The sequence below is a fragment of the Microtus pennsylvanicus genome, chromosome 2, assembly GCF_037038515.1.
Source record: "Microtus pennsylvanicus isolate mMicPen1 chromosome 2, mMicPen1.hap1, whole genome shotgun sequence".
In the NCBI taxonomy this organism is placed as follows: Eukaryota; Metazoa; Chordata; class Mammalia; order Rodentia; family Cricetidae; genus Microtus; species Microtus pennsylvanicus.
Window position 1 is genome coordinate 78,505,982 of NC_134580.1, and position 26,899 is coordinate 78,532,880.

General features: G+C 45.8%; 1 protein-coding gene across 3 annotated transcripts in view; it reads right to left on the reverse strand.

The window, feature by feature from the left end:
* Positions 1-3,815: 3,815 nt before the first annotated feature.
* Positions 3,816-26,899, reverse strand: part of Ldlrad3 (low density lipoprotein receptor class A domain containing 3) — a 243,827-nt gene continuing 220,743 nt past the window's right edge. For all 3 annotated transcript variants that reach the window (XM_075961535.1, XM_075961533.1, XM_075961532.1), the window contains exons 5-6: positions 8,425-8,770; positions 3,816-6,771 (exon numbers count right to left, since the gene is read on the reverse strand). In XM_075961535.1, coding sequence (XP_075817650.1) covers positions 6,534-6,771; positions 8,425-8,770 — 584 coding nt within the window. In that variant the 3' untranslated portion in view covers positions 3,816-6,533. The remainder of the gene's footprint in view (positions 6,772-8,424; positions 8,771-26,899) is intronic.

The window sequence follows — 26,899 nt, forward strand, 5'->3', positions numbered from 1 at the left end:
TAGCTCTATTGCCCAAAGTTTATGTTATTTTCTTATGTGTATCGAAATCTGGGCTACTTGGCTGTGAACCCTTCCTCAGGGAAGCTTTCCAACAGATATACTGAGGTTTTGATGTCTCCTAGCACCTTTCATATAGGAATCGCCCCTTTCCTACTCCATATAATTTTGGTTGTGCTGTCAATCATGGGGTTAAGTCCCACCCACAATAATAGCTACATGATCAAGCATGTCTGATTATGAGTTAGTCTGAAGGAATGTCTATAAATTCTAGGGAAAAATATCTCTTCATTTCCATGAAATCGATATTGAGCAAAACAGGGCTGAGAAATTTGAGGAGGAAAACTAAATGTGCATGTATATATTTGTATTGTGTGAATGTAGGTGGGTGTATGCCCTGGTACACACGTGGAAATCAGAGGACCACAGCCTTGGGTTTTAATCATTGCCTTTGGTCTTCCTTGAAACAGGTCTCTTTCTAGTTTTCTCCACAGGTATGTTAGGCTAGCCAGTCTGTCAATGCCCCCCCCATCTCCCTGTGGGGGTGTTGGGACCACAGGGCCTTAACCTATGTACCTAGCTTTTATGTGGGTTCTGGGGATTTGAACTCAGGTCCTCAGGCTTGCACAGCAAGTGTTTTTGTCCACTCACTTATCTCCCCAGGCCCAGAAGTAAATTCTTTTTAATTATTTATTTTTAGTTCATGTGCATTAGTGTTTTGCCTTATCAGGGTGTCAGATTCTTTGGAACTGAAGTTGTGAGCTGACAGGCAGTTGTGAGCTGCCATGTGGGTACTGGGAATTGGATCCAGATCCTCTGAAAGAGCAGTCAGTACTCTTAACCAATAAGCCATCTCCCCAGCCCACAAACTCTTTGGTTTTAAATTGATAATTTTCTACACAAGTAACATTATGCTGATTTTGCAATCATATTCACCACTCTCCCCCCACCCCTTGTTTTTTTTTTTTTTTTTTGAGACAAAGTTTCTCTGTGTAACAGCCTTGGATGTCCCGGAACTCACCTGCCTCTGCCTCTCCTGTGCCACCACTGCCCACATATTCATCTCTCATTATCTTCTCTTATCCCGTCTCATTCCCGTGGACTCTCTTCTTCCTTACTAACTGCCTTTTTGGTTATTTGTTTCTCTGGTGCAGTCTTGTTTGTGCAGATACCCATACTTTCTGTATGTTCTTGATCACAAAGGCCGTACCATTCCCAGAAAACAGTGTTTCACAGTTTTCCTTCTCATCCGCCAGCTCTGAAAACCTTCCCAACTCTTCTTGCAAGATCTCCCCCAAAGGGAGTGAAATCAGTCATATTTAGGACTTAGCACCCACCAAACATTTATTTTCGACATTCAGAGACTAATTGTGAGTCTCTGTACTATTCACCCTGTACAAAAAGAAGTTTCTCTGACCCAGGCTGAGAGCAGCATTGGTCTCTCAGTACAAACTTAAATACTCAGAAGGTGGTTTGGCTATAATGTCCACTCAGCAAAGCATAGTAGTACATTCTCCTCCTGGCCCCTTGACCTTCACAGCTGCAGTGGTTTGAAAGAAAATGGCTCTCAAAGGGAGTGGCACTATTAGGAGGTATGGCCTTTTTTGGGGAAGTGTATCACTGTGGAGGTGGGATTTGAGGTCCCATATATGCTCAAGATACTTGACAGTGTCTCAGACCACTTCCTGTTGTTTGCAAGATGTAGGACTCTCAGCCACCTCTCCAGCACAATGTCTGCCTGTACACTGCCATGTCTTACCATGATGATAAATGACTAAATCTCTGAAATGGAAGTGAGCCATCCCAATTAAATATTTTCCTTTATAAGAGTTGCCGTAGTCATGGTATCTCTTCACAGCAACAGAAAGCCTAAGACAACAGCCAAAGACTTTAGATAAGGTTTACGGTATGAGACATATATTCCCCCTTGTACTCAGACTTAGCCTAATTGAGAAGTGGGTGGTTAGCCCATAACCAGCTTTGTTGGTAGATTGTTATTATAGGACAGAGTCTGTAGCTGGGAACAACTGTTGATATCTTTTCTCCTCACGTTTTAGTATTTTAAGTACAAGCATGCAGGGAGGGAGCTGTCATCTCAGTTTAGACTGAGATCTCTGTGTCTTGTATCCAACACATACGGTGTCTTCAGCAATAGGGTCATAGCACCCAGTTCTGGTGGACAACACATTACGGCTTTGGGAGCTCCCCACAAACACACTATTAATGACAACTGTTCATCAGCTGCATCCATCCAGGCCTGAAGACTTGTTTGTAATGGACAACATTCACTTCTACATGAGCTCATTACTTATGACTGGGAGTTCACATTTACGTCTTATGAATTTGCTGGATTACAGGACTTTAAAGGAGTCAGTAGATTTTCTCACCAACCTTTCAGTGGGGACATGGTTCTTTTTTCTTCCTTAGGAACAGGAATACTAAGTGCACCTCCTTTGCACCAGTCTAATGCTTTCATCCAGTCGAGTCTTTGCATAGATAGACTTACACTATCTGTGGATTGTAAGCTAAATGGAAGTGAACAATGTTTCCTAGGTCACATAAAAACATGCTCTTTCTTGAACACAGACATCGTCTAAGTCTATGACCTTGAGGGACTCCCAGTGGTACCATTTTTTTTTTAAAACTAGGCTCTCTCTGTTCAACCCAACTGTTTTGAGATCTCATTACAAAAGCCTCTATTAATCTTGTATTTTCTTATTCATTGGAAAATGAACTGGTAAGGGCAATTTCAATTATATCAGGGCCTTGGACACTCTGCCTCATGAATTCTTCATGGTTTCTAATACCACAAACCATTGTTTGTGCCCTAAAAACACGGTTTCTGCCTTACAGTACCCAAGCTTAAGATTTCCAAACCCACTGGGGTCCACAGTACCAAAACTAGCTAGGAGTCCACAGGTCAGAACTACCCAGCTACCTATTTTTATATAATTTTAATGGAGCACAGCTGTACCCAATCATTGATGGATTATCTATGTCAGAGTCAAACATACTATCTAGTCTTTAAAGAAAGGTTGCCAATGTCTGCTCCAGATTAGAGTGTTATAATTATTTCCCTATCTTGGGATCAACAAAAATGGGATTTATAAGACACCATGAGAAATGAAAGACTGAGTACATGAACAAACATTTGGGGCATGGTGTGTTAGAGCATTCTGGGTAGGATATGACACAGCGCTCTTGGGATACACTTGCCTGGCGGTGCCATCTTTTAGGAGCAGGAGAATAAGACATGACCCAAATCATAGTCTAAAGATTTGAATTTAAATTTGATTTAATTTTCACATACATTTCAATTCTGCCAAGGATGGAATCACTTCTCTTGGCTTTGGGTGGTGGGTCCTACTGAGCATCTAGATTCCTATTGTCCCTGTTGTGTGTCAGTTAACATTTCGCTCTAAAGTAGATCTAAAAGGACATGAAGATGCTCTCTTAGTGGTCTGAAGCGAATTACAAGCATGGCATGAGGTGTTTAATCTTTGAATCTGAGGCAAGAATCTCCAACAGTTATGGTGGCCACTTGCCCTTTCCTTGAGGGAACGAGTGATGTAATGAAAGACTCACTCACTTCCCAGGGCCATCACACTACCTGGGGTGCACAATTCCTCCCTACTCATCCAACCACACCAGTAGAACCCCAAATACCCTCCACATTTTGAAGTTTTACCAAAACATTCTTCTTCTTTCTCATTTTATTATGGTGTATATTTATTGCGGAAGCTAAGCCAGAAACGACCATCTTCTTTTTATGTTGTTGGGGGATAGAAAAGTGGGTCAAGAACCATTTGCACAGCAGAAAGAATGAAACTGCAAGTTTATTTGAGAGTATAAAAATTAAAAAACAACCAAAAAAAGCAACCACATAAAACCTTCCAGTTTACATTAATTTTGAATATCACACACTATTTATTAACAACTTAGTTGCATTTCAAACCATTGTCAATTCCAAGGAAGAGGCAGTTAAGTGAGGCAGAGTTTCCAATCACAGTGAGTCTAGTGTAGTGTCGAAATAAAGCGCTGATCTCACTGGAGAGGACACGGTGGAGACCATTTTCCTGGCTGGTGTAGAATTAGACAATATAGTACTTAAAAAATCCCGGCTGGAATGAATTTAAAAAATATTGCTAACCACTTACTTATCTTGAGAAAAAAGGTGGAGAGAAAACCTCAAGTCCCAGAGCTTTGCTATCTTATTTATTATTACTATTTATTATTATTTTTTTAAAAAACCCATTAAAAACCAAATCTATAGTAAAAATGTTCCTGTGTTTCTTTGGAAAAAAAACAAAACAAAAAAACCATTAACAGGCTTCCCTTATCTACTAAAACCATTTGTTTTTCCTAAAATGCCTTGAAGCAGAAAGCCCATGAGATTAGCTCACTGCACAATTAATTAAAATTAGAATCCTTTCTTCCAGACAACTTTCAGAGCACCAAAAAGAAGCAGGGACCCATCAAAGGGAGGAGGGAGCAACGCTGACTCATTGGAAAGAGATGCACAGCCAGAAAGACTGTCTGCCACCCAAGTTCTTTTTTCTCTCTCTCTCTCTCTCTCTCTCTCTCTCTCTCTCTCTCTCACACACACACACACACACACACACACACACACGCGCACACACCCTCAATCGCTATTTTAAAAATGAAAGACAGAAGCAACTAGGCTTCTTTAAGCAAAACAAACAAACAAACAAACAAACAAAACCCCAAGTGGCTAGCTTTCCAGCAGCCTAGTTTGGATTTACTTAAAAAGGAAAGTCAACGGAACAGCGTCATTGAAGGCCACTTCATCCCTGCTTCCTGCAGGCTCCGTTTTCATTAGCATCGACCAGGTTATTGAAAATTTCGTCAGCTGCGGAAAAATGCTTTGAACGGGTGGCAGCCACCTGAGGTGGCGCCACCTGGTTCCAGTTTTGTCCCTGGTTAGTATGGCTTACCCATTATTGCCTGATGGGGGTGAGTGGGTGATGGTGCCATGCACTAGGGCTGGCTAGGCATCAGGAAAGAGGAAGGGCAGTTGAAACATACAGACAATGGATGGGGACTTGTCTCTCTACATTTTTCAAGAACTCGATAAATAATGACTCCACGATGCCCCAGTGTAAGTGCTGGGCATGTGAGTGAGTCTGAGGTGACATTATGGGATGGGGCTGGGGAAAGGCAGCATTTCCTTTTGCATCTTTCTTTGGACCTCACTGAAAGAGAAACGAAGCCAAAATCAAACAAAGAGACAGCTTTCCTACACACATATAAATAGTCCCTTAACTAGAAGGGAAAAAACAAACACACTGTTTCAAATGCATTTCTAAGAGACTTAAAAAAAAAAATCCAACGGGAAATCTTGACTCCAAGTTATCTATTGCCCATTTCTCTTAGAGGAGAAAGTGCCCGGAAGTTTGGCTGGGTCTGACCCTGACATGGCGCACTGTTCCTGGGGTCGGTGGGCAGGACAGTGACCCGAGAGTTCCCACAGGTGGCACTGACTGTGGCTCTCATGCTAGAATGAGTGTTCCCAAGTCGCCATGTCCACATGCACATGGGCACAGACTCCCAGGTGTTCAGGGAACTTGGGCGCCTGACTAGGAGAGCTTTACTCTCCATGAAGCTGCACGTATGAGCATGCCACACTGGCGCTGTTTCTCTGGGGCAAAGGGTTCAATCACAATTTTGGCCAACTTAATTTGGGTCTTTATCCTTAGCTGTGCCAGATCATCTTGGATGGGGACAATCCAGAAGCCAGGACAAGGACCACGAGGTCAAGGCAGGCCTGGGCTCTGGTCACCTACACATCAGGAGTTGAGGGTTTCCAATAATGGCAGGGTTCCCTACTTGTTCAAGGATGGTGCTGAGGATCTGCGCTGCTCGGGAAAGCTCGCAATTTTAAGGCCAGGTAGGATGTTTCTGAGTCTCTCAAAACCAAACGAGGGTGCTGAGAGCCAAAAGCAGCTGCTCATGTCAGATCTTTCCTTTGGCCTCTGCTGAAGTAAGAACAATGCATAGGACAGTACAGGTGGGTTTGATGTTCACCTGGACACTTTTTGGAGTGGCCTTCTGGAAGAATCCTCCAACCCACGTCTCCAAATGTAGCTATAAAGTGGCAGCCCAGAAGACACCTGGTCTGCTGTCTTCTGACCTGAATGAGCAATGTGGCCCCAGAACCCTGCCTAAGACTCCTTCCATACAGCTTCAACCTGCTGCCTGCCCAGTCACAAGCCGCCTGGATGGAGCAACAGTAGCACAGTCATCTGAAGCATGAGGCTGTTATCGCAGGCCCCGAAGAACAGTGACCTCACAGAGAAGATGACAATGCATCATGTCAACTAAGAAGGCAGAGGAGTGCCAGGTCATCCCAAAGAACACCCCTGAAATCTGGAGGAGGAGATGGTGACATCAGCACCCCAAACTTCAACTCGAGACATCCTCAAAAGGCGCTCAAAGAGCATCTCATGAGCACGGGCTATTAGAATTCAACAAGGTGGAGCAGATCTACCCACATGGACTTTGGAATCGCTTTAGTTTTATACTTCTTCAGTGCCCTGGTTGGGCACAGAGTCTCTGGGCTCGGCCGTGCCCTCTGGAGGGCCGGGCTGCTCTGGGCTGTGGCTGCTGTCTTCCACACTCATGAGGCTGCTGGCCGCCTGGGAGCTGGCGCTGTAGGCACTTCCTGACCGCGAGCGATAAGGAGGCAGGTCAGCTTGGTTCAGAGACTCGGTGTCAGAGGAATAGGGTGGTGGAGGAAGGTCATACCACGCAGGTCTGCAATAGAGATGGCAGAAGGGCAGCAGACGGGAGAAGGCATTAAAGTCAAGACGAGACACATGACACAGATTCAGCTTTGACAACAGCCCACTTCTGAGCAGATGGTTAGGGGAAGAAGGTTTTACTGGCAAGCGCAAAGGCGACTGAAGACCAGCAAATCCAGTGGTTTAAAACACGACAGAACACTGTGCTCTGGCTGTTCCTGTTTGATAGGCACTGCCCACACCGTATCTATCCCCTAGGTAGGCAGCAATGAGGTTGCTAAACAACACCCTCAGATCACCTGGGGTGTTCTGGGCTAAATGACTTAGGGCAAAAGTCGAGGCGGAATTGTGACTGGGTCTTTGATAAGGAGGGGAATGTGGTTTCTTACTAAGTCTAAGTCTTCCTGTAGCCTCTTTCTCTGTACCTTGTTTGTACCTGCCCACTGCTGTAAGTCAGGCACGTCTCTGTGTACCTCTCCCTGTCCCTTTACTGCTCACAACGACCCCTGAGGCAGGCATTACTTTATGTCCACTGTCCCGGTGAGGAATCGGAGGCCATGAGCACAGATTCATCAAGCAGCGGTGCAGGGACTGGAACCCACCATTCTAGCTCCAGATTCACCAGTTTCATCCTTACTCTGCTCTGGTTGACCCAAACGCAGAGGTTCTGAGTGGGAAGCTCATTAGGCCAGTGAGTCCTGCAGTGCTCCCCAGGCAGCACCGCCTCCATCCCAGTCCCTGGAGTATCTACTGTCTGCGTTTGAGGGGGCGGGAAAATGAGCTGCCACCAAGAGAGGTCCACGGAGGAGCCCAGCCACCCTGAAGGCACGTCCGTAAGATGTTTCATGTGACTCCTACTGAGTCCTGGGCTCTGAGGAATTGGGAGCACTGAGCAGAGGACCTGAAGGCAGGACATGGAATGTTGTAATCTAAGCAGACACCAACAGCTGGCTGCAGGGCAGAACTTCCAAGAGGGTTATCTTGTGTGTGTGTGTGTGAATGAACACAGTGGTAAAGTATGTGCTTAGCATGTGTGAGCCATTGATCCCAATCTCCAGCCCCCCCCCCCCCCCCCCCGCACACACACACAGAGCTTGGGCTATACAGGATGTTATTGAAGCTGTGAAAAAGAGGGAGAAGGAGGCTGAACAGGTATGATTTAGGCCTCTGCTGTAACTACAGAGCCAATCTGGGCCTTCTTTCTATATTGGGGTTTCATGGACAATGTCATCTGTGCTGAGCATTCCATTGCTCAGTAAAGCTTGGGGTGCCCTGCACCACTCTCTTCACCTCAGAAATGAAGCCAAGCAAGGTGAGGGAGTTCTTTATTATCCCATTCAGTCAACAAATGAACCGTACCTCCCATGATACTTTTCTGGAATAGCAGACAAGGCTCAGAGATGGCCAATGGCCTGAAAGTGTGATATTATGGCTTAACCCAGGAGCAGCAGGGATGCCTCCCTGAGGTCTTCAGATAAGTGACTTATAACTGTGGAGCCTTAGTTACCTCTCTCAAAGAAGTGCCTAGAAGAATAGAGGGCATAGAACAGTCTGGGAGTAGGGAAATGTCAATCACCATTACTCCCTAAAGCTACCAAACTCAAATTCTTGGCTAGCCTTGGGTAGCCCGGTGTGTGCACGTGTCTCTCCCGTGTCAGTCTCTCACCTTTGGTCCAGCAGGGCCTCTGAATAAGAGGGTGGAGAGCCTACTTCTGAGGCGTTTTGTTCGGCCTGGCTAGCCACATACTGGACACCATTATTGACGTTGTAGGTGACGTTACAGTGGTGGGGGTGGTCCAGAACCACCAGCCGAGAGAGCAGAACCGGATGCTGCAGCCGGTGCACAGGCAGAGTCATGAGGTTGTTCCGTTTTCGCTGATGATGCAGGACCAGGGCCAACAGGGCCACCACCAGGACGAAGATGACGGAGCTGCCGATGATGGCGTATGTGATACTGGGGTAGTACACGAGCTGGTTCTCTGACGTCACGAACACCTGCCCACTGCCTGGTTCTGGGAACACCAAAAGAAAGAGAAAGAGGGAACATTATGAGGAGGCTTTCCTAAGTCTTTGAAAACCATCCCCAGAACTGCCGTGCCAATTAGCATAGGAGGGCTATTCACAGCCCCCAGAAATGGAGACCCCCCAAATGTTCATCAACTGTGGATGAACTCTTACCCAGCCAAGTGCAAATCCTGATACATCCCATGAGTGTGAATTTCAGATACACGCAGAGAAACAAGCCACACCCCCAATGTTCCAGACTGTAGACGGTTTATATGACGTATCTGAAAGGCCAGCTCACAGAGACGGCCAGCATGACAGCGCCTGGACCAATGTCAAGTGGGCATGAGTGGTCTTGCTGGGTCATGGACAATGTGCTCAAACTGGACGGTGATGGCACACGTTGGGAAGTGAACTGAAAACCGTTGAATTATACAGTGAATGTGAGTGAATTTTATGTTCTATAAGTAAGACAGCAACGAAATTAGCTGAGAACTCAGATGTGGGAAATAGAATACCCAGGGGTCAAGAATGAGAGTTCTTGGGGTTCAGAAGTCCATTCTTCATTGAAAATGGATGACAAAGCTCACGTGAGGAGGGTAGGTGTGGACATCTGGGCTCCAAATGTCTGCACAGTGTCTGTCTGTGCCAGGCCCTGGGTTGATCGTCACAGATGCCGGGGCAGACTCTGGAGCCAGACAGGTTCCAGCTGTCCCTCAACCTTTGGAAAGCACTGGGAACAAAATGGGCTGGACGTTCTCTGGGCTTCTGAAGTTTGGCCCAAGCAGCAATAAAGGTTTAGAACAGCAGCTGGTGATACACTCACACAAGTGTTTGATACACACAGTATCTGGTACTGAAGGTTTGAGTTTTGCTTTTATTTATTTATTTATTTATTTCACATATTCCAGGCTGGCCTGTGGCTCACTATGGCTAAGAATGGCTTTGGATTTCTGATTCTCCTGCTTCTCCCCGATATTGGGATCTCAGGTTTGGGTCACCACTCCCCACTTCTGCAGCATGGGGATAGAACCCAGGACTTCATGTGCGCTAGGCAAGCACTCTCTCAACTAAGCACTGCTTTTAAGATGGGCACAGTGTGTCCTGGTGAGGCAGGGTCCCCTGATGAAGATTACTGAGGTTGAGGGAGGAGCCCATGTGACCTAAGCTAGCGCCTGACCCTGCTCTATGAGCACCCAAGAAGGCCCACTAGACAACCCGCAGGCATTTCCTCAGGTCTCAGGGTGAGGGTCTGGGTCACACCCCATCTCTGCTGATTAACAATACCTTATCTTCCTCCCACATATGCAAATGAGCCACACTTCAGTGCTTTAGGTGACCTGCTTCCCAGTCTGCAGGACACAGCGGGCAACCCCAGGAAGTCCAGTCAGGCACAGGAAACCAGAATAGCCCCTAAGAGAAACCTGGGGACCCCTTGTCAAAGAACTATGACCACCCACTGCTGTGCCTGTCGGGGGAATATTCTAGTTTCAGTCCCAGAGGGCTTCCTCCATCTGTGACTCAGGAGGAGGTTTCTGTGAGTCCCAGAAAGGCCAGCATTTGTTGATGGGAAGAAGCAGCAGAGGCGGAACTAAGTTTTCCATTCTCTCCTTCAACCCAAGCTGTGTTTGCTTTGGTGATCACTACAGTTGCGGACACTCAGTGGACGCTTAGAACTCAACAACAACAACCCGTCTAGTCACACTCTATGGTGAACAGTAGGTGCTGTGATAATTTCTACTTTAACTCAGGGAGGTGGGTTAACCTGTCCAGGGTCACAGAAGGAGCCTGGAAGTCAAGTGTCCTCCTTTTAAAGTCTGCATGCTGCAAAACATATGATCTCTGCTTCCCTGAGTTAAAAAAAATCCTTGCAATGAGACCCCTTGGGGCCCCTTCTCCCTGTTGTTAACTCTTCTCTCTAGCCATACTCAAACTTGGCTGCAAGCTTAGGAGAGTCCCCGTTTCGAGCAGTCATCATTCAAATGTACCCTGCAATGTGAACTGCACAGAAAGAAGCAAATATGAGGGGAGCGGAGAAAAATGTATAGCTCCATAAAAACAATAAAAAGGTGGAAGTGCAATCAGTATAGTTGTGGGAGGAAAGAGGCTTTGGACTCTTCTGGAGACAAATAACCGCCACTCGGTTCTTAGCTCAGGTAATTAAAAGCAGGCTGGGGACATGCGTGCGTGCGTGCGTGCGTGTGTGTGTTTCAGAATTCAGGATGAAAATATGTTCTGTGATTATTTCCTGCACAGAGCTGCGAGGTGGATACTGGCGCCATCACTTCCGGTGTCTGAAACCAGGCAAATGATTTAATTTTCATAAAATAACAGGAGGGCTGAGAAAGGTAACATGTTTTTCCACAGTCATCAGAAGATGCAACGCACACGCGAGTGAGGAGTCCCGTGCCTGATAAGGGTTTGCACTCAGAAATGCTAGTTCTTTTAAAAAGAAACATGGCTTTAAAGTGGCCACAATGAAATGTGCATACCACAAACAGCATTTTAAGCGCATAGTTCAGTAGCATTAAGTGAATTCACATGGCTGTGCAAGCATCCTTGCTGCCTATCCCCAGGCCCATCAGCTCTAATTAGTTAATGCCACTTCTCAGTATGTGCGGTCTTGACATCCTCACCAGCCATCTCTGCAGTGTGGAGAACCTCAGGTGGGGGAGGAGCGGAGCTGGGCAGGCTTGCAATGGAAGGTAACTGTCTTCAGAGATTCTGAAACTCTGACGTCTGTATGAGGGAGCTCTTTACTGAGCAGACAGGGAGGGCTCCTGAATCCTAAAAATCTCCCTGTTTCCTCGGAAAGCCCCCCCCCCCCCCTCCAGACCTGCCACTTTGGCAGTGAGAAGCAGCGATCACATCCACTCAAGGAGTTATGATGCCATGTAACTCAGAGCTGCCTGGGCTCGTTTTGGCTCTGTGTGTAAAATGTCATCTTGCATTAATTCATTAACTAGGCCCACTTTTCTTAAGAGCCTAATGAGCCTGCTGGCCAAATTACTAACATCAGAGCTGCCTGGGACCCGCATTCCAAGTGTGTGATCCACGGATAATGAAGTTTCCATTTATTCTGGCTGTCCCTCAAGCGAATGCCCTCCTGCTCTGCCGGCAAACATCTTCAATTCCTACCCTGTGTTTGCTTTTGTGCCATCTGCTGCTCCTGGAGAGCTCTAGACCCTCCAAGCAGTCAGTGCCCCACAGTGGCTGTGTGAGGTGCGCTGTGCCTTGCACTATTTGTGGGTGTTCTGCCCTGAGAAGGCAATATGACCACTTAGCAATGGCAGCTTCCTAGGAGAAGGCCAGCGGCCTGGGAGAGATGCCTTTGACTCCAAGGTACCATCCAGACTGCTGCAGGGAGCACAGCAGCTGGGAGCTGGGATCCAGTGTTCCTTTCCATCTAAGTTTTTTTTTTAATTTATTTTTATTTATTTATTAAAGATTTCTGCCTCCTCCCCGCCACTGCCTCCCATTTCCCTCTCCCTCCCCCATCAAGTCCCCCCTCCCTCGTCAGCCCAAGGAGCAATCAGGGTTCTCTGACCTGTGGGAAGTCCAAGGACCACCCACCTCCATCCAGTTCTAGTAAGGTGAGCATCCAAACTGCCTAGGCTCCCACAAAGCCAGTACGTAGGATCAAAAACCCATTGCCATTGCTCTTGAGTTCTCAGTAGTCCTCATTGTCCGCTATGTTCAGCGAGTCTGGTTTTATCCCATGTTTTTTCAGACCCAGGCCAGCTGGCCTTGGTGAGTTCCCGATAGAACATACCCATTGTCTCAGTGTGTGGGTGCACCCCTCGCGATCCTGAGTTCCTTGCTTGTGCTCTCTCTCCTTCTGCTCCTGATTTGGACCTTGAGATTTCAGTCTGGTGCTCCAATGTGGGTCTCTGTCTCTGTCTCCTTTCATTGCCTGATGAAGGTTAATTTTCAGGAGGATGCCTATATGTTTTTCTTTGGGTTCTCCTTCTTATTTAGCTTCTCTAGGATCACGAATTATACGTTCAATGTCCTTTATTTATGGCTAGAAACCAAATATGAGTGAGTCCGTCCCATGTTCCTCTTTTTGGGTCTGGCTTACCTCACTCAGAATAGTGTTTTCTATTTCTGTCCATTTGTATGCAAAATTCAAGAAGTCATTGTTTTTTACTGCTGAGTAGTACTCTAATATGTATATATTCCATACTTTCTTCATCCATTCTTCCACTGAAGGGCATCTAGGTTGTTTCCAGGTTCTGGCTATTACAAACAATGCTGCTATGAACGTAGTTGAGCATATACTTTTGTTGTATGATAGGCCATCTCTTGGGTATATTCCCAAGAGTGGTATTGCTGGGTCCAGGGGTAGGCTGATCCCGAATTTCCTGAGAAACTGCCACACTGATTTCCAAAGTGGCTGCACAAGTTTGCATTCCCACCAGCAATGGATGAGTGTACCCCTTTCTCCACAACCTCTCCAGCAAAGGCTATCATTGGTGTTCTTTATTTTAGCCATTCTCACAGGTGTAAGATGGTATCTTAAAGTTGTCTTGATTGGCATTTCCCTGATCGCTAAGGAAGTTAAGCATGACCTTAAGTGTCTTTTGGCCATTTGAACTTCTTCTGTTGAGAATTCTCTGTTCAGCTCAGTGCCCCATTTTATAATTGGGTTGATTAGCCTTTTACGGTCTAGTTTCTTGAGTTCTTTATATATTTTGGAGATCAGACCTTTGTCAGTTGCGGGGTTGGTGAAGATCTTCTCCCAGTCAGTGGGTTGCCTTTTTGTCTTAGTGACAGTGTCCTTTGCTTTACAGAAGCTTCTCAGTCTCAGGAGGTCCCATTTATTCAATGATGCCCTTAATGTCTGTGCTGCTGGGGTTATACGTAGGAAGTGGTCTCCTGTGCCCATGTGTTGTAGAGTACTTCCCACTTTCTCTTCTGTCAGGTTCAGTGTGTTCGGACTGATATTGAGGTCTTCAATCCACTTGGACTTGAGTTTTGTGCATGGTGATAGATATGGATCTATTTTCATTCTTCTACAGATTGAAATCCAGTTTTGCCAGCACAATTTGTTGAAGATGCTCTCTTTTTTCCATTGTACACTTTTAGTTCCTTTATCGAAAATAAGGTGTTCATAGGTTTGTGAGTTAAAGTCAGGGTCTTCTATTCGATTCCATTGGTAGACTTCTCTGTTTTTATGCCAATACCAAGATGTTTTCAATACTGTAGCTCTGTAATAGAGTTTGAAGTCAGGGATGGTAATGCCTCCAGACAATCCTTTATTGTATAAGATTGTTTTGGCTATCCTGGGCTTTTTGTTTTTCCATATAAAGTTGATTATTGTCTTCTCCAGATCTGTGAAGAATTTTGATGGGATTTTGATGGGGATTGCAATGAATCTATAGATTGCTTTTGGTAGAATTGCCATTTTTACTATGTTGATCCTCCCAATCCAAGAGCAAGGGAGATCCTTCCATTTTCTGGTGTCCTCTTCAATTTCTTTCTTCAAAGACTTAAAGTTCTTGTCAAATAGATCTTTCACTTCCTTGGTCAGAGTTATCCCAAGATATTTTATGCTATTTGTGGCTATCGTGAAAGGTGATGTTTCTCTGATTTCCCTCTCTGCTTCCTTATCCTTAGTGTATAGGAAGGCAACTGATTTTTTTGGAGTTGATCTTGTATCCTGCCACATGACCAAAGGTGATTATCAGCTGTAGGAGTTCTATGGTAGAGTTTTTGGGGTCGCTTATGTATACTATTGTATCATCTGCAAATAACGAAAGCTTAACTTCTTCCTTTCCAATACGAATCCCCTTGATCCCCTTATTGCCTTATTGCTATTGCTAGAACTTCAAGCACTAAATATTGAAGAGGTATGGAGAGAATGGACATCCTTGTCGTGTTCTTGATTTTAGTGGGATGGCTTTGAGTTTTTCTCCGTTTAATTTAATGTCAGCTGTCGGCTTGCTGTAAATAGCTTTTATTATATTTAGGTATGACCCTTGTATCCCTAATCTCTCCAAGACCTTTATCATAAAGGGGTGTTGAATTTTGTCGAATGCTTTTTCAGCATCTAATGAAATGATAATGTGGTTTTTTTCTTTCAGTTTACTTATATGGTGGATTACATTGATAGATTTGCGTATGTTGAACCAACCCTGCATCTCTGGGATGAAGCCTACTTGATCATAATGGATAATTTTTCTAATGTGCTCTTGGATTCGGTTTGCCAGTATTTTATTGAGAATTTTTGCATCGATGTTCATGAGTGAGATAAGCCTGTAATTCTCTTTCTTGGTTGGGTCTCTGTGTGGTTTTGGTATCAGGGTAATTGTAACTTCATAAAAGGAATTTGGCAATGACTCTTCTGTTTCTATATTGTGAAATACATTAAGGAGTATAGGTATTAGCTCTTCATGGACGTTCTGGTAGAATTCTGCATTGAAACCATCTGGTCCTGGGCTTTTTTTGGAAGGGAGATTTTTTGATAACAGTTTCTAATTCTTCGTGACTAACAGGCCTATTTAGATCGTTCACCTGATCTTGGTTTAGCTTTGGTATATGGTACTTATCTAAAAAAATGTCCATTTCTTTTGCATTTTCCAGTTTTGTGGCATACAGGCTTTTGTAGTAAGATCTAATGATTCTCTGAATTTCCTCTGTGTCTGTGGTTATGTCCCCCTTTTCATTTCTGATCTTATTTATTTGCGTGTTCTCTCTCTGTCATTTAATTAGTTTGGATAGGGGTTTGTCGATCTTGTTGATTTTCTCCAAGAACCAACTTTTTGTTTCATTGATTCTTTGGACTGTTTTCTGTGTTTCTATTTTGTTGATTTCAGCCCTCAGTTTGATTATTTCCAGTCTTCTACTCCTCCTGGGCGTGTCTGCTTCTTTCTTTTCTAGAGCTTTCAGGTGTGCTGTTAAGTCCCCAATGTATGCTTTCTCCGTTTTCTTTAAGTGGGCACTTAGTGCTATGAACTTTCCTCTTAGCACTACTTTCATCGTGTCCCATAGGTTTGAGTATGTTGTCTCTTTATTTTCATTAACTTCAAGGAAGACTTTAATTTCTTTCTTAATTTCTTCCTTGACCCCGGTGTGGTTCAGTAGTTGACTGTTCAGTTTCCATGAGTTTGTCGGCTTTCTGGGGGTAGCATTTGATGTGGGAGTGATTTCTTATTAATAAAGAAACTGCCTAGACCCATTTGATAGGCCAACCCTTAGGTAGGCGGAGTAAACAGAATGGAATGCTGGGAGAAAGAAGCTGAGTCAAGGAGTCGCCATGGTTCTCCCACTCCAGACAGACACAGGTTAAGATCATTCCTGGTAAGCCAGCTTGTGGGCTACACAGATTAATAGAAATGGGTTAGATCAATATGTAAAAGCTAGCCAATAAGAAACTGAAACTAATGGGCCAGGCAGTATTTAAAAGAATACAGTTTCCGTGTAATTATTCTGGGCATAAGCTAGCTGGGTGGCGGGACACAGCCCAGCCCTGCCGCTCTTTAACACAACAAGCATTGTTGTTGCCTTCTAACTTTAATCTGTGGTGATCTGATAAGACACAGGTGGACACTGATTTTTTTTTGTATCTGTGGAGGTTTCCTTTGTTTCCGAGTATGTGGTCAATTTTTGAGAAGGTTCCATGAGCTGTAGAGAAGGTATATTCTTTCCTATTTGGGTGGAGTGTTCTATAGATGTCTGTTAAGTCCATTTGCTTCATTACCTCCAACAATTCTCTTAATTCTCTATTAGGTTTCTGTCTGATTGACCTATCCATTGGTGAGAGAGGTGTGTTGAAGTCTCCTACTACTAGTGTGTGTGGTTTAATGTCTGCCTTGAGTTTTAGCAATGTTTCTTTTACATAAGTGGGTGCTTTTATATTAGAGGCGTAGATATTCAGGATTGAGACTTCATCCTGATGAATTGTTCCTGTTATGAGTATAAAGTGTCCATCTCGATCTCTTATGATTGATTTTAGTTTGAAGTCAGTTTTGTTAGAAATTAGTATGGCCGCACCTGCTTTTTTCTTAGGACCATTTGCTTGAAAAACCTTTTCCCAACCCTTTACTCTGAGTAGATGCCTGTCTTTGTGGTTGAGATGTGTTTCTTGCAAACAGCAGAATGTTGGATCCTGTTTTTGTATCCAGTCTCTTAGCCTGTGCCTTTTTATAGGTGAATTGAGACCATTAATATTAAGTGATATTAATGACCAGTGGTTTTTTTATTCCGGTTATTCTTGTTGTTTTTGGTAGTAGAGTTTGTGTGTCTCCCTTCTTTGAGTTGTGCTGGTGAAGGGTGGCTAGATGCCTGAGTTATTGTAGGCAGTGTTAGCAATGTTAGATTCCTTGGGTTGTGATTTTTCTTCTATTACTTTCTGTAGGGCTGGATTTGTGGCTACATATTGTTTAAATTTGTTCTTATCCTGGAATGTCTTGTTTTCTCCATTGACAGTGAACGATAGCTTGGCTGGGTATAGTAGTTTGGGTTTGCATCCATGGTCTCTTAGTTTCTGAAGTACCTCTATCCAGGACCTTCTGGCTTTCATGGTTTCCATAGAGAAGTCAGGTGTAAATCTGATCGGTTTACCTTTATAAGTTACTTGCCCTTTTTCCTTTGCAGCTCTTAATATTCTTTCCATCTCTAAGTTTCATTCCTATAAATGAAAATCAAATTTCCTCCAGGAAACTGGCATTTTGTCTGTTGGCTTGGCCAAAGGCTGAGTTAGGGCTTATATTCTGCTCGGTGGGTCTTAGGAAAACACGTATATCCATACATGGGGTTTATTCAGGTGTGGCTAGTCGAAGAGCGAGTGACTACATATATGGGGGTGTGGGGAAGACTAGCAACATAGACTAGCTCTCTGTATTTACACGTGGGGCCCCACATCTGTTCTGTACCCTTAGATTTCAGAAACGGTGGATTTGATATAGTCATCCCTACTGAATATGTGCAGACATTTTGGGGTCATTCTCTAAACAACCAGTGTAAGAACTCGTTACATAGTACCCAAACTGTACCAGGTGTAAATAATCCAGAGATGACTTAAAATACACAGGAGAATGTACGCAAGTTCTATGCAAACATTATAGCATTTCATGCAAGAGCCTCAAACAGCTGTGGATTTTGGGATCAAGAAGCCAATCCATCACAGACATTGAGAGATGAATGTACATTAAAAATATAATTATTTTTGACACAGCATCACAGTAAAAAGAGCAGTATTTTTTCTTTTGCATGGCTGAGGTTCAAACCCAGAGTGTTATGCATGCTAGGCAAGCATTTTACCATCGTGCTATGGCCCCATCCCAGAAATTACATTTTAGTACCAGTATTCATGAAGACATTGTTTGTAATAGTAAATATAACAGACAAAATATGAATGTACCATCACAGTTTGATTTAATAAATGATGCTGTTTCTGTATACTACTACCCCTATTTTAAAATTTACACATATCCCACTGTGGAAGGACGTATTTAGAACACATATCGATTGGTAAAAGAAAAAAACAAAGTTCATCAGAAAACTGCTATAGTCACATACGGCTTTAAAGCATGTCACCCCAAGTTCTCATGAACTGGGATTCCACCCCATTTTGCAGCAGTAAGACGGTAGAAAGTTCCAACTATGTCTCTAGAAGTGGGGCCTTTAGGAGGTGATCAGGATTAGGTAAAGTTATCCGGGTAGATGAGCCCTGATAAGCCAACGATGGGCTTATGGGGCTTTAAAGGAGAAGGGGAACGCTGGGGAATCCTACTCAGCCATGCAAGCTGCTTGCCTCTAAGCACGAGGGTCTGAGTTCAATCCCAGAACCCTTGTTAAATAAAAGTTGGAAATCATGACACAACTTGTAATCCCAACACCGTGGAAGCAGAGACCCAAGGAACTCACTTCCTAGTTAGGCATGCCTCCTTGGCCAGTCCCAGGCCAGTGGGAGGCCCTGCCTCAAATCACAGGGAAACCAAAGAGGTAGATGGCACCCGAGAATGACACCTGGGATTATCTTCTGACATCCCCACGCACGGGCACGCCCACACCCACACCCCTCCTGACACAGGGATAACTAAACATTCTCTCTTTCCTCTCTTCACTATGTCTCACCCTGTGTGGCATCCTGCACTCCCGTAGTAAGTCCTCATTAAATGTGATTCTAGAAACTTCGAGTAAGACAAACTTTCCCCCCTTTATAAAGCTACCAAGCTTCAGACCTTTCTTTACAATGGAATAGTGTAAAATGGGCTGAATCAAAGAACGTCCCACACAGCTCTGTAAGCTGCGAAGATGGCGCCATGGGGGTTTCTGTGGGAGGGGGCGATGCTGGTGACAGATGAGAGGGAGAGTGACCGCACACGCTCGCTCTTGTCTACACTGCTCGCTCTCTCGTCTAACTGCGTTATTTGCACAGTGTGGTATATTCAGAACCATACACTACCGCCTACCTCCAGCTTTCCATGACTAACGGTGCGTGTCTGTCTGACTACCTCTTCCCTTCCTTATTTCCCTACAGATGTGAGGAGCTTCAGGGCTCACACCTCACTGCCCACCTCCCTGGGACACCTCATATCAAGGACATAGTGTCTAAACCTGGCTCCTGAGACCGAAGTCTGACCTCCTGAGTCCTGAATTCCTGTTTCCAGAATATTTGGTATGCCTCAAACTGACATCTCATCATTCCTTTGAAAAATCAACTCTGATGTGCCTGCCTTTTACTTCTTCGAACTGAACACTTTAATAAATCAAGTTTATTGAGGTGTGAGGGATGCACAATACAATTTCCTCTTTAACATGCACAGGCGGATGAGTGTGGCAAACCTAACAAAGCCAGCCCCATAGTCAGGATCTGGAGCCTCCCTTGCCTTCCTTCTCTATCTTTCTCGAGATGGCCCAGTAGGCAAAGGAGCCACCGGGCCTCCACCAGACCAGCGTTCAGTCCCCGGAACCCACATGGGACAACTATGAAGAGACCCGGCTTCCAGAAACTTCCTCTGACCTCCTCGTTCGGGTACATTCAATCACACATCTGCATGTACCAAAAATAAAACGTAGTAAAACTGGACTGTTTGGCGCATTACTATTGAGTATTTTAGATGATCTGTGACACATGTTTATCCCACCATGTTTTACAAATGCTCTTCTAAACTGCGGTGCCTTTCTCATTCCCTTTACGGTGTTTTTCTTTTTCTTTGTAGATTTAGTGAGGCCACTGCAGCAATCCTTCGTAATGGTTTGTTTTCTATACACTACCTAAGGAACCCGCAGCTGGGTTTTTTCCTAGAAGGGATGCTGTAGCCTTAGTGCCTCTACTTACATCGATAATGTACTGCTAGTTAATGCCTGTTTATGGAACAAGACAAGGGTCAAGGTGCTGCCCATCAACCCATGCTGACAGCCAGCTTCCCCGCCACCGCCACCTTGGCACCTGTGTAGCAAACCAACTTCAGACCGGCTTCGGTCCATCTGATCTGTTTGACGGAGGCAGGTATTTGTTTTGGTGCTCAGAACTTCCAACTTGCACTTGATTCTCATCATAAAGAGTCATGTTAATTACTAAGGTTAACCATTAATGTTGGCTGCACCAGCCAACCAAAGCTCCACTAGATGAAGACGTATTTTACGCTGGTGTAGACGGGGTGGCGAACCTTTTCTGTCAAGGGCAAGACAGTAAATATTGTATGCTTTATATACTACCCAGTGTGAGTCATAGCTCCTCAGCTCTGCCTTTTGAGTATAAACATAGGGGAGAGGTGCCTGGCAGATTAAGCACTTGCCACTCCTGCCGTTACTAACAGCTATTATTACAGAACTTTTCAGAGCCTTTACTAGGTAAGTGTTCCTGGTGATGATCCCACAGGTCTGAGGAAATTTCATGAGCCTTGCTGCTATGTTGACACAGGATAGAAAGTACATCATTTTCCAAAAGACCGCGTTTTCCATCATTCTGGAGTCTGTCTTTTAACAAACCTGAGGAGGCATCCCTGACTTCTGGAGAAAGTTCGGTCCACTACCATCTAGAAGGACAAAGCTTATACATGACTGTCTCATCCCTGTTCCTTTCCTGCAGCAGCAAGTCCCAGCTTTCTGACCCCGGCAGTTGGACGTTCAGTGTCATTGTTACTGATAGGATCCTACAACTGCACCTGATCCTTAGAGAAATGGGTGACACCACAGAAAGGGCTGAACGACACCCAGAGCCTCCCACACTTCACAGGACCGACCAGCAGGCGCTGATCCTGTTTAAATTCTCAGGGAGCCCGAGGTTGCTCTTGTTCACCGCATAGGCGAGCTGCTTGCAGCTCCCTTGATAATCAGTTCATCAGAGCCACTTCTGCCCACAAAACCTTATTACCCAGGGAAACGCTGAGTGTGCACACTGGCAGCTCTGAGTGCAGAAAAGTATCTGAATAATTCAGGGGATGGGCTGGTGATGGAAGCATTCCACCCGGGGCTCCCAGGGGGAGTTTTATTAGCCATGAGCAAATTCACCGCTTCTTGAGATTCCTGATATGAACAAGATGACCCATGGCCCTTGCGTCCTGCAGGGCAAGGCTGTTTATTTTGTTCTGGTCCCAGTGCCAACAGGACAAAGAAGTGTGACAGGGAACCCAAGGCCAATCAGGATCTCACATCATGGATTCTGCTGTCTCGGTGCTAGAGCCTTCCCTGCCAAACCCAGCCGACGTCATCTGTACCTTGCCCCCAACTCCCACTCTCTAGTCCCCTTTCTAAATTGTTACAGGATACTCCTTAGGGTGGTCATTCTGACTTCAATGTTGCCCCTATCTTTATCCTGTTGCTACAAACCCACGACTTTCCTGGGCAGTTTTCAAAACACTAAGAGTCCGTGAAGCACCCACTTTCAACCTCATAGTTGCTCTCCGGGGGACAGATGGGTAAATTCCCAGGTCCCATTGTTATACACAGTATCAACTGTCTCTCTCCTCTCCTGGCATGAAACACGAGGGCATTCTGCTCATCCCTGTACAACACCTCATGCCTCAATCGACTTCTGGGGGAGGGAGGTGGAAGTCCTCCATCAGTGGCAGTAGGATGGCCTGCTAGGCTCGTCTTTGGTCACCTTGCACATCCTCCTTAGCGAGTCTTTATTCAGAGTCACAGGTCAGACATGTCCCAGGTCACATGGCCCAGAAGTGATGGAGCTGACACTGGAGCCCAGGTCCACGTGACCACATACAAGAAAAACAAACAGTATAAAAATAGGTTTCACCCAACAAGCCTATCAAGAATGTTGTTTCGAAGCATGGGAAACCAGGGCCGGGGAAGTTCAGGGGTAGAATACTCAACAAGCATGTGTCAGAAACTAGGTTTAATCCTCTGTATCAGGGGAAAAAAAAATCAGACAATGAAAACCTATCCAATGGTTGAATCAACTCAGGTTATAGAGGAGTTGGTATCAGTACATCAGAACACAGCTCCATTCTTTTAGAATATTCCTCCTACATGTTTGGTGGGGGCAATGACACACCTTCCTGGCACCACCCACATATGGCTTAAGTGTGAAGGCAGAGCAGCTTCCTCTCCTTGGGGCTTCAACACTGTCACGAGAACCTGCAGCCTCCCCAGCATTTCCAAACTTGCCACTTCTCAGGGGTAGAAACCCAGCTTTTTACCCTGATCCAGGGCTTTCCCACATGCTGGCTGTGCTAGCCAAGAACAGGGCACTGAAGGCCCTTCAGACATGTACTGCAAATGCTGGCTCCCACAGCCCTCCTGATTAGAAAAGGAGAGAGAGAGAGAGAGAGAGAGAGAGAGAGAGAGAGAGAGAGAGAGAGAGAGAGAGAGAGAAGTTGTCTAGGCTTGAAAGGCTGAAGATAGGGTTTTTAGAATCTCCTAGGATCTGAGAGATCTAATAGGTTGGGTACTTGGTGGGCAATGTATCTCTGAGTACCACAATCTGACCTATTGGTGTTTCTACCCTCCAACGCTCTGCTGGTGCTTCCACTGGACTGAGGCAGGGGGAGGCTGGCTGCACAGGCTGGGAAGCCAGTGCCACACAGGGAGGAACACACAAGGTCTGTGAGAAGAGGGGCCACTAGCATCTAGCACAGGGCTCCATCTCCTCTGTGGGACCCCTTTTTCTCTGGACCTGGCATTTCATGCCATCTTCCTGGTGGGGGAGGGGGTGAGGGGCGGGCACTACTTAGGATGCACCTTCCTTCAGAGCATTTATTTCATCCTGAGCGAAACGAATGAAGACTGCCAGATGAGAATAGCAAGGGAGTCCAGCCACTGTCCACTGTGCTGAGGCAAGCTGAGGGTAGAGGTGTGTGTGTGTGTGTGTGTGTGTGTGTGTGTGTGTGTGTGAGTGAGTGAACGGTGGTTCAGAGAGGCTGAGGCTCTTTCTCACTGGCATGAGTAGTCCTTCACAGTCAGTGAAGGGAGCAAGTCTGCCTTCTACTTGTTCCTTAATTGGAAGCAGAGGCACAAGCGAGTTCTGCTGTCAGTCACTAATTGTGCCCTTGCCGACTTGGGTCCACTCTTTCTGGGATTCTCTTTGGTTTCCCGGATTGTTCAGAGACAGCAATCTGCTTGCACATCTGTCCAGAGCAAGCTACTTTCCTGGGCTAGCTGCAGCAGGACAGAGGTGACTTCACACAAGGTCTGTTCGTTCATTCTCTCTGTTACTGTCCCTCTCTGTCCTCCTGCCTCCCCCCGAAACCCAGCCCTTGTCTCTAAATGGCCTAGAGAGTTCCCAGCACAGCCTGGGCTGTCCAACATTCAGCTTCCCTGCCTTGATCACAGTGACTGTGAGCTGCAGGATGTAGGGACAGGTGTGTTTAGTTGAACAGAGGCAGGGTGCCTAGAGGTTAGTCCAGGTGTGTGAGTTTTGGGGACAGGGTTACCATTCTGTCCTGTTTGCCAGGAACTATATGGATGATTTAGCGCCAAACTCGCCTGTAAAACTGGGTTTCAAAGCCTGCAGCCACCAGAGTTGATATGAACATTAAGATTATTATTATTACTTTTAATTGAGGTGAGTGACTTCACAAGAGCCCGCATCTAGGAGTGCCTGCAGCTTGGAGGAGGCACATCTCTTGTACCCCTACCACAAGTTCCCTCAAGGCCACTAGCCTGTCGTGGCCACTGTGAACCAAGGGCACCCCTCACTCACCCTGACTTTCCTGTTTAAAACAAACATCCTAAGGGCTCATCGCCTCTGGATCCTATTGGAAGCACATGTCCTGTCCCAATTTAGATGCGGCTTGAAAAAGCTTAATCTAAAGGGCAGACCAGCAAATGACTGAATCAAAAGGGAGCCATGAAAACTCCACTGAACCATTACCATGGCAACTCAAATTGCTAAAATTAACCAAAAGGGGAGAGGGGTGATGGGAATGCTGGGGCTGCAGAACATTAGGCCACAACCAGAGCTATCTGGGCCCCCAAAAGAGGCAAGTTGGTGGGGAGGGGGCACTACCAAGGTGGCCCCAGAGGCTGCTGAAGGGGTCCTGAGAGTTGGGAGAATGAGCTCTAAGACCATCCTCACAACGAGACGGAGGGCCAGGCAGAGGAGGAGGGGGAAGAGAGACAGAGAAGGAGTCCCGGGACTGAAGGCAGACAGACAGCTATCTCCATGGGATTTCAGTCATTCTCGTGGTTAAAAGTTTCCAGTATTACCCTCCCGCATGTGTGCCTACCACTGGAAAATGGGGGCAGGTCTTTCCCCAAAACCAGGAACTCCACATAAACTGCCAATGGGTATCCTACCCTTAAATTTCTTTCTTTTTTATGGTGTGTGCTCATGCATATGTAAATGTGTGTGTGTGCACTTGAGTGTGGGTGAGAGCATGTGTGTTCAGGTGCACATGTGTGCATCTAGAGGACACCCAGGGCTGTTCCTCAATTCAGCCCATCTTGCATTTCTGGGACGGTTTTTCATTGGCCTGGGCTTTACTCAGCTATGCCGGCTGGTGACTGAGCCCCGGAATCCCTGTCTCTGCCCCCCAGCGCTGAGACTGCAAGCGTACACTACAACCTCCAGTTTTTTAGATATGGGTTCTGGGAACCAAATTCAGGTCCTCATGCTGAGCACTTTACCAACCGAGGCACCACCCCAGAGTCCCCCTTTCTCATCAATCTCTAACCTGCCCACCCCAAGGCCATATCTGAAGACGGTGAAAGCCTGAGGTGGCCTGCGAAGACTCTGTGACCCTGGATCTAGTCAGCCGTGCAGAGGAATGGCCTAGAGACAACCAAGGGAGCGAGCTGGCTAATGGCCTTTCAGTCAAGAATTGGGCCCAGGGCAGTTACAGAACTGGCCGGAGGGTAAGGCATTTAATTGGCTATTTAAGGTAGAAGAGGAGTTTTCTTTCTTTCTTTCTTTTTTTAATGGGAATTCAGATTGCTTCCAAGACTTCATGATGAGGATAATTGGGAGCCAGGGCCTGGGTGGCCTTTTCAGAACTCTGTTCAATTATGTAATCACTTAAAAAAACATCAAGGGAAGAGTGCTGTGGGCACGGGGAGCAGGAGTCCCTTTCCACTGCTGCCACTGAAGGCCACTAAATGGCCTTAAACAAAGTCAGAGCAAACGCCAGTGAGAGGCAGCCCAGGAGATGTGCAGACGAGCTGTGAACTGATCTACCAGCGTCAAAGGGGAGCACGCGGAGGGAGGACCTCTTTGGAGCAAGGTGGAGCTCCAGCAATCCTGGGATTCCTCCTCTCAAGACAATCTCAGCTGTTCCTGCAAGCAACTTAAAATGAATATCTGTGCCTCCCAGAACTTGCTGAGTAAGGGCTGCGCAGAATTACTATTTCTATTGCTTACTGTATCTATTTACCTGAGTGTTTGGTGGAAGCTGTAAAGTTAAATGCTTAGCGGACATTCTTTAAACGCAACGGTCAGTTGGTTTCTGGGCCAGTAATAAGGCTTGCCGAGTTACAATGCAATGGTTTATTGAGCCCCCTGTGACGGCGGCCAGGGCAGAATATGCTCACCCCAGCAGGATTCAGGAGCGGGGGACTTTGATCAGTTGGGGCATAATCACCCACAGATAATACCTCAAGGGAAAGGCTCACCCTATATGCTGGGGAGAGAAAAATCTATGTCAGGCTATGTCAATGCAAATAAACTCTCATTAGTGGGTGTGGAGAGAACAAACACCCTCCAGTCCCAACAATGATCCTCCAAAGGCGCCTCCAGTCTCTGCAGATGGAGGCTTTGGTGGCAAACTGGGCGAGGGCTTTCATTTAGGTTCAACTCAGGGCCACATCTTCCTTATTCTGCTTCCAAGTGACCACTGTCGGCTGCCTGGTACCACATACACTCCTTAGCTTGTCCCCCACTTCCTGTCTTGTCCTCCTCTACACGGTCTCTACATTTTTAATAATCCTATCTAGAAAGTTTTTTTCCAGAAGAAAATAAACTCATGGCACAGTCCCTGCTCTATGGCCGAAGAGCCGGTGGCTGTACGGCAAACCCCATTTCCTAACAGTGGTCAAGAGAGTGCGCTAAGAGTTCACCTTTCAGTGTCCTACAACCTGAATTATGGGGCATATGGCTTCCAGCATGCAGGCTCTAGCCACAGCTGGTCAAAGTCTAGCCTAAGGCTTCTTCTTTTTTGTTTGTTTGTTCTTGTCCTGGGACTCCCTTTGTAGACCAGGGTGGCCTCGAACTCACTGAGATCTGCTTGCCTCTATCCTCCAAGCACTGGGATTAAAGGTGTGCGCCACCACCTTTCGGCTGCTTAAGTTTTATTGATACACCACCATACCCATTCATTTGTGAATACTGCCTCTGGCTGCTTTGGCGCTCCACTGGCAAAGTAGCATAGTCATAATGGCGACTTTAAGACTCACAAACCCAGAATATGATTGTCCCACTTAAGAGCTAATTCTGAAAAGTCAGTCTAGCATGCAGAACATAGCAATCATGAATAACTACCAGTGTAAAGAAACAGAGACATCAAGAAACCAATCAAGAGATCAAGGAGAGATCAAATGCATCTCTTCCACAGGCTTTTGCTCACCCCACCCTGTTTTGAGACAGAGTCCATCTATGTAGCCAAGGCTGGCCTTAAACTTCTCATCCTTTTGCCTTTTCCCCCAGGGCACTGGGATTACAGATACACACCATGATGCCTGGCTGGCTCTGGCTTCTTTTGTTGTCTCAGAAGCAAGCTACTAAAATGTTCCTACAT